Raw genomic sequence first — 11,751 nt, forward strand, 5'->3', positions numbered from 1 at the left:
ACAAGTTTTCAAAAGGAACCTTTAATCAGAGCTTGCTATGGACTGAATTATGTCCCCCCAGATTGCACATGTTGAAGCCCTAACCCTCAGGGTGACATGGCTTTTAGGGAGTAATTAGGATAAATGAAGCCTTAAGCATGGGGTCCCCATCCAATAGGATTGGTAGTGTAGTAAGAAAAAGAAGAGAGATCTCTCTTTCCATGCATACAATGAGGAAAGACCATGTGCAAACAGTATAAAGGCTGCTGCCTGCAAGCCAGGAAGAGAGCCCTCACTAGGACCTGACCATGCCAACACCTGGATCGCAGGCTTTCAGCCTCCTAAACTGTGAGAAATAAATTTCTGTGTGTAAGTCATCACACAGTTATGGCAGCCTGAGCAAATTAAGACAGAATTTTAAATATCGAAGTTGTTAAAACTGCATTTAAAGAGTTTTTAAAATTATAATAATATATCTGATTCAGTTGCATATTTTGAAAAGCCTTCAATTTAAATGAAATAAGCACATTTTTGAAAACTGATAAAATTGGCATGTGAAGCCTCAGATAGTTCAAACTTTGGTTCTCAAAGGGCAATCCCAACTTATATTTTTCTACAACGTGAATGTTTGCTCCAGAATTTCCACAATAAATTGATGATACCACCTCTGTAGAACTAAGAGGTACATCTGGCCAACCAGCCCTGGCCTCCCAGCCTGTGGATCTGTGTGGTGACTGGATCGCTGGTTGTGTTGATGATCAGTGGCAGACAGGCGGGCTCAGGGCATGTGCTCCGAGAGCACACCCCCCTTTAGCCATGCTGTGGGAGGTCCCCACTGTGCTCCTAGATGAATGGTGTCCACAACCTGGTGTGCTCAGGGGAATCCCTCAGAGCTTTAGCATCACCAGTGCCACCCCACACCCCAGGGTTCTGCTGCAGTCGGCGTGGGGTGCACAGGCAGCAGAACAAAGATCCCATTTTCTGTCAGGCAGCATTTACTGTCCCTGGGGCTGTTTTCATCTCTGTGGTTACAGCACGAGGCAAGACAGGCAACTCCTTCCCTCATGGACTTTATACACTGGTTGGGGAGACAACCCAAAAGTTAGCCGTGAATGCTTGTGTCCACCCCCCACTCAAATTCCTGTGTTGAAATCCTAACACCCAGTGTGACCAGATGAGGGGGTGGGGCCTCTGGGAAGTGACTAGGCAATGAGGGTGGAGCCTTTATAATGACAAGGTTAGTGCTTTATAAAAGAGGCTCCAGAAAGATCCCCAGCCCCTTCTGCCAAGTGAGGACACAGCAAGAAGTCGGCAGCCTGCAGCCTAAAGAGGGCTGTGACCAGGACCCAGCCATGCCAGCACCTGGTCTCATCCTTCCTGCCTCCAAACCGTGTGAAATCCGTTCTGTTGTTTATCAGCTGCCCCACACGTGGCGTTCATTATAGCAGCCTGAACGAGCTATGACATGAGTAATGGAAAAAGTGATGGTATAGCATTTGCAAAATCCTGGCATTAGCAAGAAGGTCAGAGATTGAGTGGACTGTGCCTTAGTGAATTTCCTCAAGTCAGTGAACTAGTCCTGTGCGATGGACACGTGGAAGCAGTCTGTGGCCTTACATGCAGGTTTGAATCGTAGCCAAGCTTCCTCTGATGCAGTGACTCCTAAATTAAATAGTGAAGAACTGCTCAGGGCACGGGAATTAAGTCTTTTTACAGATCGAACACAAAGGCATACCACTGTAGCTTGCTGGAGTCTCGAGTTGTGCCTTCTGGTTCAGTAAGCGGTTTAAGAAGGGCTGATGCAGGCACACAGACTGGGCATCAGCCAGCCGCCTTCCACATTGTGTGCCGAGCTGTGCCGTTCACAGGTGTCGCCGCCATATGTTCAGACATTTAGAGATTGGATTGGATTAACAAACTCATCCTTTCCAATGTAAACAGTCCTTTCAAATGGTAAAATCACTCTCCTCCTATAAGTTATTTCAGAATGATTGAATGATTTGGCTTTTTTATTACCTGTTAAGGTTTTTGGAGCCTTGAGGGAATGAGGTTTTAGTCCACAAAACAGTGATTTTTGAAGAATGGGGAACTTCCAGTGAGGGCTGCCCTGGGGTGGGGGCAGGGGAGGGGGCATAGCAAGGATTTGGGTAAAGGCATGTGGGGTGGAGGGAGGTGAGGAAGGAGCAAAGGAGAAGGGATTTCGAGGATGATATCAGACGGGAGCTTCCTCTACTTAGCGGTTTTGTGATGGCCCCACCTCTGTGCGTATCACTTTCTGCCTTGGGGCCTCCAATCTTCTGCCTGGTGGCCAGTTTGCAGAGTTACCTTCAGTGGCTTCCATGCAGGAACCCTCAGTGAAACCCAGAGCTGCCCTGAAAGTCCTACTGCACAGGCTTCCCTGCAGCCATTGCAAACAGCTCCACCAGTGGGAGAGCCAGGCCCCCACAGGCAACCTTGGGGCAAGGCCAGCAGACTGTTCTACAAGCCAGACATGGCGGCTCCATCAGGAGCAGGCCCGGACCCAACAGGGCCTTCCCAGGTCCCAGGTCAGAAATAGGTTTTGGGGGGAGTCCCTGAGTCAGCAAGACCCTCTCTCGGGTCTGGGCAGCCCACAAGACCCTGACACCTGGTGTGTCATAAGGACAACAGTGAAGCCATTTGGGTTTCAGCTGTTGGCACAGTAAAGTACTGGACTATGTTGTACATTTCAGGGCATTAAAATACTGTGCCCATTTGATAAATGTAGGAGTAATTGCCTACTTTTGCTTAGAAAATATAACAGCATAAAAATGTAAAAGGCAACAGTACTCTGCTTCTTTCTATTTCACTCTCTGGACTTAAATGATGGCCTGTCCTTTAGTTCCTAGTAATGATCGTTGTTAGGGTCTAATGTCACTTCCCTTAAACTTGCTGGTTGGTGTCTTACCAGATGAAATCTATGGGAACAGCTTAATCTCTACCATGATCGACAGCTGCAACTGCTCGGACTCCAGTGACATCGAACTAAGTGATGACTGGGCTGCCAAGAAATCTCCCAAAATCTCCCAAGCAAGCAAATCACCCAAACTCCCAAGGTAAGCTCCTCTTCGGGCTGTTTGCCCCTTGTGTTGTGTCCCTGGAGGCGAATGTGTTGTGCCTGTAGCAGAATCCCGTTGAAACCAGCTCCAGGAGAACACAGAGACCTGCACCCCCACATTCATCCGGAAGGTCGGCCTGCAGTGGCTACAACTTACCTTCTTTCTTCAGGACAGAAAAAGACACCCAGTGGGAAGTTTGCTAAACCCCAGGGCTTCTCTGGGGTCAGTGCTGGTGGCAGGTGGCACAGGGTGGCCAGAGCCCCCAGGCATACAGTTTGAGAAAGTTAGGAAAAGGTTTTGCAGTGTAGGTAATGTGTTGAAAAGATTGTCACATTCAATACCTATAATGCTGTAATTAGAGGGCAAATAGTAAACAAACAAAAACTTTAGACCCTACAGTTTATTTTAAAAATCGAAACGAGCTGTAAGAGTAGAAGGAAGGGCCCTGGTGTCACAGGTAAGAAGCATCACCTTTCTCATCCTGGCGTCACTACCCGTGGGCTGTGTAAGTGGACAAATCCTGACTGGATACTCATGTCATTCTCTGTAGAAGTTCATGGGTAGACCAGATCTTCACTAAGATAGAGACCTTCTAGCTTAAAATTCTGTGATGCCGTGCAAGATTAAAGTACAGGTTGCATACAGATACAGACCTGCCCAGATCTGAAACATGTAATTCATTGTGCAGCTGGTTAAGGCAGTTTTGTCACCACCCTGATGAAGTTAAAGAACATTCCATCATTCCAAAAGCTCCCTGTGCAGTCTCCCATTCGATCCCCACTCTCTAGAATAATCACTGTTTTAACTTCTGTCACCATAGACTAATTTTGCTTCTACTTGACCTTCACATAAATGGAACCAAACAATACATGCTCTTTTATTTGACTCCTTTGCTCATTATAATGATTTTGAGATTCACTCATGTTGTTGTGTCTAGCAATAGTTTTTTGTTGCTGTGGAATTCCACTATAATGAATATACTACAATTTGTTTACTCCATTTACAAAGTCATGGGTTTTGGTAGTTTACAGTTTGGGGCTATGATGAATTAAACCATTATAGACCTTATTTTTTTTTATATAGACCTTTTTTATATATATATATAGACCTTCTTGTACACATCTTTTTGTGGACAGGTGTATGCGTTCATCTGAGGCATGTGCTTAGAAGGGAAATTGCAGGGCCTTGGGGTAGCTGTGTGTTCAACTGTACTGGAAACTGCCAAACAGTCTTCCAAGGGGCCTATACTATTGTGGGTTCCACCAGCAAAGTATGAGAGTGCCAGCTGCTTTCCTTCTCACCTACAATTGTATCGCCATTTTTTAAAAATAATTTTACCCATTCTGGGGGGTGTGCAGTGTCATTGTAGTTTAGTGACTGATGATGCTAAAAGACTCTTACATGTTTATTGGCCATTTGAGCATCTTCCTTTGTGAAGTGTCTATTCAAGTCTTTGGCCCATTTTTTATTGCATTGTTTTGCTTCTTTTGAGTTGTAAGATTCTTTATGTATTCTAGCTATGACTCCTTGTCAGACATGTGCACTCTCATGTAGTCTAATGCATATATGAATTTCTTCATTGGGGTGGGTCTTTCTTTGCCATGGTTCGGAGACCTGTGTCCACCGTGAGGTGGAGACACTCTTCCATTCCCTTCCAGAAGCTTTGTCATGTTAGCTCTCACTTGGATCTCACGTTAATTCTGGTGTGTAGTGTGAGTTGGAGGTCAATGTTCATTTTCCCCATATAGATAGCCAGTTGCTTCAGCAATCTGGTTGATTTTTTTTCATCTTTGTTCTAAGCTTGTTAAAATTACGAATAAAATTATGAACTTTCCTACACTTCTATAGTGTTTTGGGTTTTCTTGTAACTTAAGCAGAGAGGACATGTAACAAAAAGTGACTAAACCCTTCACCTATGAAGGACCTTTTAAGATTTCTGGATGTTGCCATTCCCATAGTTCATCCTCCTTCCTTCCGTCTTTCCCTGCGTTGAGTCCCCTACATGCAGCAGGCAGGCTAATCAGCTCACACAGGGCTTTCACCAGCTCAGTCCCCATGCTCCTGTCCTGTGGATGCTGGTGTCTTATCGGGCTCAGTAGTAATGGGAAGCGTAAGGCCTTTCTTTCTTAGAATGTCATCAACCTCGCCACGTTCATTTTTATAACTCTCTCTTTGGGTTAGACTGGCAGACCACAGATGGAACATAGAACCAAAAGGCTGCAGAGCCCTGGCTGATTTGGCTAGTGGATAGACCATCCACCCACAGACTGAAGGGTCTTGGGTTTTATTCCAGTCAAGGGTACATACCTCGATCGCAGGCTTCAGCCCCAGCCCCAGGTCAGGGCGCATGTGGGAGGCCGCCAATCATTGTGTCTCTAACACTTACGTTTCTCTCTCTGTGTCTCTCCCCATCCTTTCCCATCTCTCTAAAAATCAATGGAAAAATATCCTCCAGTGAGGATTAACAAAAAAAAGGGGGGGGCGGGCTTCAGAAAAACTTGCATTCCGCTGAAATATTTAATTTAAATATTGCAGGCCTGAAATGCTAGGTCTGTTGAAATCCAGTGTTGTACTAGGAATTGTAAGATGATTGTGGTCATAAGGTGAGAAGTGACTCTTCCCACCTGCCATTTCCTTCGAGACTGATTTTGTAGACCCCTGGCAGAAGATGTGGACATTTATAAATTTACCGTAAGTCAGTAGAAAGTGAAAGATAGTTAATTCTCTGCGATTCCTTACAAATGAATTGCTTAATCTAATCTCACTATCTTTTAAAATATGGGTTATTCAGTATATAATTCTGTCCTACTTTTCTCCTGTTCATGAAGCAAAAACAGGTGGGAGGGACTTGGTTAAATCAAGGGGCCTGGCTCCTAAGAATGTGACACCCGTGGGTGACTGCTGGAAGGCGAAGGGGCACACCAGGAGTGCGGGTGCCTTCCGGCCAGGGTGGCACACGCCTCCCATGCGGTGGGTGCCTCACCCTCCCGCCTCGCCTCTGCAGGATCAACATCGAGGCTCGGAAGTCACCCAAGTTGTCCCGGGCCGCTCAGGAGATGTCCAGGTCCCCTCGGTTGCCCATGCGCAAGCCCTCCATTGGCTCGCCCAGCCTGACGCGAAGAGAGTTTCCCTTTGAAGACATCACTCAGGTAGCATCTGGGTTCCGGGTTGGTCACATGTACCTGATGCGCCACAGCTCTTTCCCCTCCCCAGTGTGGGCTCGGTGACGGCCAGGCCCTCGCTACCCCCACCCCAGGCCTGTCCCTACGACTCCAGACACCAGTTAGATCATGAGAGCCCCATGGGTCCTCCTCACCACCCCTGCCTTCAGGCAGGCCCATTGCTCTGCTCCACCTCCCACAGGACGTCCTTGCAACCTTAGACGCCTCCCTCTCACCCCCCAGATGACACAGCCACACCTGCCTCTTCCCGCCTTTGCTCTGCCTTGGCCACCGGGAGCCTGCGCACTCCCAGACCTACCTCCCCCTCCTCGGGAAGGCTTTCCCCTGCCTGGCTCAGCACAGGGACTGCAGAGCCTCTAGTTCAGAACTCCCTGTCACTTTCCCCAGTGACTTCCTCGTGTGCACACCATCCCTGGCCCTCTCGTCATCAGGGCATAGGCTCTGTGGGAAGCTGTGTTGTAAACAGTTCGTTGCCTTTGGATACACACACACGCAGGCATGGCTAGGCACAGAGATAACTTTTTTTTTTTAATGTTATCACACAAGTAGTTAGCTGAACTTTTACAATACGCAAAAAACCATGTTTGAGGCCAAGCGTCTCTGCCTAGCTATGGAATTGTGCTAGACAGAGATAGTTATGCATCAGTTGCTTTAAGCAGGGGGAACAGAGATAACTTTTAATTATTTTTAACTTCATTGACTGAGAAAACAGATCATGGGATAGTTTCAGGAAGGGTCAGGGCAGCTGATGTTTTTAGAAGAAACATCAGAGATAAAAATGGATTCAGAGCCAGGTACCGTCTCTCGTTCAGTGACTGCGGAAAGGCGAGGTGAAGGTGAATGTGCCCAAATCCCACTGTGGCCTGTGGTCTGACACCCACGCAGACACACTGGGACCTGCCTGCCTCTGTAAACCAGGGCTGGCCGGCTGCGTCGGCTCCTGCTCTCCACAGTGGTGGGCCAAGTGGGGGAGGAGCGTTTCCGTGGGAGCACCTGTGGCTTTCTCAGCAGTGTTAGCATTCCTATTGACAGGAAATGTGGCGATAGACAGTAAGTTTCTTCCCCTCTTTTCTTCCACAGCACAACTATCTTGCTCAGGTCACGTCTAATATCTGGGGAACCAAGTTTAAGATTGTGGGCTTGGCTGCTTTCCTGCCAACCAACCTCGGTGCAGGTAAAAACATGTCCTGTGTTTGGCCCCATGTCCTAGTTGAAACTCAGACTGAAAAAACAAAGTCAGTTTTCAGTGGGCTAAAATAGAAAATGAGCTCATATGACATCGAAGGATTAGCATGAAACTTCGACTACAGCTACTGTGATGTCACAAAAAAATCAGAATAATCACTCAGATTGGTTTTTGCCAGTGGTGCTTTCATTTTTTAAAATATCATCCCTGCCCTGGCTGGTGTTCTCCGTGGTTAGAGCACCGGCCTGTATTCCAAAGGGTCTCAGGTTCGATTCCCAGTTAAGGACAAGTACCTGGGTTGCAGGTTCGATCCCTGCCCTCCATCAGGGTGCATGAGGGAGGCAGCCAATCAATGTCTCTCACATGGATGTTTCTCTCCCTCTCTTTCTCCCCCTCCCTCCCACCCTTCCTTCCACTCTCTCTGAAAAATCAATGGGAAAAATATTCTCTGGTGAGAATTAACAACAAAATCATCCCTAACTTATAAAAATGACAGAAATAGCTGAAATCTCTATCAAAGATCTCAGATTTTTTATAGACTTCCGTTTTTGTTTTTGTTTTTATTTCTGGCCATTCACTGTGAGCAGGTTTTGGTACCAGTATCTTTAAGTCCTTGAAGAAAGCATTAGACTATAAGAAGCAGCTGGCTGACTGTGAGCACAGCTTAGTGGTGAATCTTCAAAGATGTCATTTCTAAGTAACAAGTCAATATCTTTTCATGAGAGGAACACGTGAATAACCCTGTAATGACCACTGGATTGGAAAGTCATCTCAGCCAGCGCCACAAGCACCAGCCTTACAAAGGAACTTCAGAAAGAAGGCCTGCTGTGCCATGGGAATGCTGGCCAGTCAGCCACAGGCCAGGACAGTGATAGCTGTGGAGGTGGAACCAAAGAAAAAAAATGAACAATAGTAGTAAATAGTAGCTCACAGGAAGGAGTATTAAACAGAGTTGACAGGCAATTTCATCCTGATTTTAACCTACAGATTCATTATTTTTTTTTAATTTATTGATTTGAGAGAGAGAAACATCGATTTGTTGCTCCATCCATCCATGCGTTTATTGGTTGACTCTGGTATGTGCCCTGACACGGGATTGAACCCCCCAACCTTGGCATATTAGGATGATGCTCCTACCAAGTGAACCACCTGGCCAAGGCCAGATTCATTATTTTTTTAAACTTATTTTGTCTCCTCTAAATATTTTAGTTGCAATTTGGCTTTCTCTTAAATATCTCTGTTAATTAAATTAATCTTAGAGTTTAAAGAAACCATGTGGAAGTTCCTGATAAATCTCTATACTGATCATGAAATTGAAAGTTATTAAGACAAGAATCCAGTCCTGAATAAAGGCAGCATTTTATTTCTACCTGATGCACGTCACCCCTTATCATCTCATAGTTGCTCTCAAACAGCTGCGTGGTTGCCCAAGATTGTCCTGAGCTTGGCAGTCTGGTTATCACAACTATTTTCACTAAATCATCTTTCCGATTACAAGTAAGCTTTTTAAAAATGTCTGTCATAACCCCAGCTCACTCCAAAAAAAAGAATTTAAGTCTCAGATAGGTTTTTAACATTCTAAATGTGTGGTTCTAGAGACAAACCATTGACAAAGTGGTTGGTTTAGACCAAAAATGTGGTGTCCGTGAACCCAGACTGTGGCTGGGGTGGCTGGTTGTGCCCCAGGAGAGATGGGGAGCTGCTCTCAGACTGGCCTGCGTGTGCAGACGGTCTTTGGACGGCAGGGGTCCCCCCTCCCCCGCCCTTTCTCTGGCTGTGACCCTGTTGGTGCCTTGGCTGTCGTCCTTATGTCTCTACTGACTGTCTCCTCTCCTCCCACCAGTAATCTATAAAACCAGCCTCCTGCACCTCCAGCCGCGGCAGATGACCATCTATCTCCCGGAGATCCGGAAGGTTTCCATGGACTACGTGAACCTGCCTGTCTTCAACCCCAATGTGTTCAGTGAAGACGAAGATGACTTACCAGGTGTGCTCACACAGGACACCTAGTTGTCAGGGCCCTCTCTCAGTGGGTTGTGAAAGAACCTCCTTGGGAGCCTCCCAGGTAGGATCAGAAAACGGCCCCTTACTTGGAGGGCAGAGAGAGACCATAGAAAGGCAGGCCACTCCAGATGGGTCGGTGGCAGTTTTAATGAGCGAGGGGACTTAAGAGGCTTACCTTGGGCGGCTATAAGACTGGCAGATTCCACTGCCAGAATCTTAAAAGTTTATGTAGAGGCCCTAATGGGTCAGTCACATACACCATCCAGCTTATACATTTTCAAATATCTATAGTGTTTTCTACTGGGAGATCCTGTTTTGGTTAATAGATTATAATGATTTCTAATTAGTCTGACAATTATTTGTATGTAACTATTCTCAAAAAAATCCACCTTCAATTTTATAAACGCTGTAGAGACTCCTCTATGTCTATCCAAGCAGGTTCTGAAAGTCCCTGGTTTCTGAGCCAGAAGAAACCCCACATTCTCCAGATCTGGTCGTTCCGAACAGCGGGTCCTCGTGGTGGAGCGGAGAGGGACATGCACCCGCCTCGGCTCTGAATTGGGGGCGTGGTTGACCTTCTCTCAGCCCAGGTTTTTACTGTAAAGTGACCTGTGCTTTCTGACAGGAGCCGTCCGAGGTAGAGCCCATGCTCTGGATGGCCACAGTCCTAATAGCGGGGCTTGCAGCCACACTCACCTGCAGTGTGCGGAGGTGCCACAGCTTGCGCTTCCTGGCACGTCCCCTGCTGTTTCGGAATGTGGGGTTTAGAAGTCTCTCTCAGTCTCCCGAACGTCCTCCCTGCTCTCTGATGCTCAGCCCTTTCTGCTGCTGTGGTTCCCAGTGAGAGGAGGGAACATTTTGTCTCAGGACTTACACTCAATGCTGGTGACACGGCAAAGAGACTCCCCTTTAGCAGGGACGATGCCTGCCCGAAGTGTTCCATACAGATGAAAGGAGGGGTTTGAAGAGGGACAATAGGAAACCCCTGACAGGACCCAGACCCCTGCAGCCGGGCGAGAGTTACATCTCACTAGAGGACTACCTCAGGGAGGGGCCATCTCTTACAGCAACCAAGGTGGGCTTAGCTTTTAATGAACCAACTGGCTTCATTCTGTAATTCTGGTGAAAGGCCAGCCAGCCTTTACAGTGACCCTTTTAATTCTATTTCCTGCTCATTCTGGTTGGCACACAGCACTCAGGGAGGCCCAGGTAAGCAAAGTTGCTCACAGCCACTTTAGACAGGGCAGACGGAATGGGGGCTCTGGGCACCTGCCAGTATCTGCCGGTCATTGCTCAAGAGTGTACCCTAACTTCTCACCACTCACAGACAGGATATGCTAACCCCAACCTTACATACTGTTTGAAATGCTAAACAGCAGATAAATTAGGAAATGAGCCTTCCCCTAATACACAGATTGCTGTGTGTTCTTTTTATTGGTTTCTATACTCCATTTTACATGTTCTATTACAGGAACTTAATTTACATAGAAATTTCAGATACACGTCTGCTGTTTGCTACAGGCACATTCCACATTGACCAATACCCATGGAGAAACCTCCTCAGATTATCATGAGTACAAAGCGTCTTTAAACAATTAAGTATTTGCCATGGTACCATTTGAGCACGTGGTGCCAAATTGAGAAGGTTCAAAAGTGTATTCTTTGAAAAGCCCTGCCAGTGCCTTTAGCTAATGGGTGAGGACAGGCTGCCTTCAGGACCTACCAGTGGCCTGGTGCCCTTCCAGAAACACCAGAGAAGCTTCATGTAACTTGTGTGAACAGATCAGCTTTCCCCCAGCAAAAGCATGTCCATTTCATTGCATTTGTAGACAAAGGTCTGGATGAGTTGAGAGGTGTTACTTATTCCGACCCAGTTCCATGGTACTATCTGTGAGCAGCTTGTTTTTCTCACTTCCTTCCAGTGACGGGAGCATCTGGCGTGCCTGAGAACAACCCACCTTGTACCGTGAACATCCCTATCGCACCCATCCACAGCTCAGCGCAAGCCATGTCCCCCACGCAGAGCATCGGGCTGGTACAGTCCCTGCTGGCCAATCAGAACGTGCAGCTGGACGTCCTGACCAATCAGACCACGGCCATGGGCGCAGCTGAGCACGCCAGTGAGAATGCCACCCAGTACCCGGTCTCCAACCGCTACTCCAGCCCTGGACAGGTGATCTTCGGGGGCGTAGAGATGGGCCGCCTCATCCCGAACCCCCCGCAGCTGTCCCTGCTGCCACCTGCACAGGCGCCCGTCCAGCTGTCGGTGGTGGAGCACGGAGACCGCGAGCACGAGCACCTGCAGAAGCCCGCCAAGGCGCTG

At 47.4% G+C, this 11,751-nt stretch overlaps 1 protein-coding gene across 1 annotated transcript in view; it reads left to right on the forward strand.

Annotated features, from left to right (window-relative positions):
- The window catches only part of TULP4 (tubby like protein 4), a 142,594-nt gene that overhangs the window by 124,818 nt on the left and 6,025 nt on the right, over positions 1-11,751 (forward strand). The window contains exons 10-14 of the mRNA XM_005872899.2: positions 2,909-3,053; positions 6,061-6,205; positions 7,319-7,412; positions 9,268-9,411; positions 11,351-11,745. Coding sequence (XP_005872961.1) covers positions 2,909-3,053; positions 6,061-6,205; positions 7,319-7,412; positions 9,268-9,411; positions 11,351-11,745 — 923 coding nt within the window. The remainder of the gene's footprint in view (positions 1-2,908; positions 3,054-6,060; positions 6,206-7,318; positions 7,413-9,267; positions 9,412-11,350; positions 11,746-11,751) is intronic.

Source organism: Myotis brandtii, unplaced genomic scaffold (genome assembly GCF_000412655.1).
Source record: "Myotis brandtii unplaced genomic scaffold, ASM41265v1 scaffold395, whole genome shotgun sequence".
NCBI classification, from domain to species: Eukaryota; Metazoa; Chordata; class Mammalia; order Chiroptera; family Vespertilionidae; genus Myotis; species Myotis brandtii.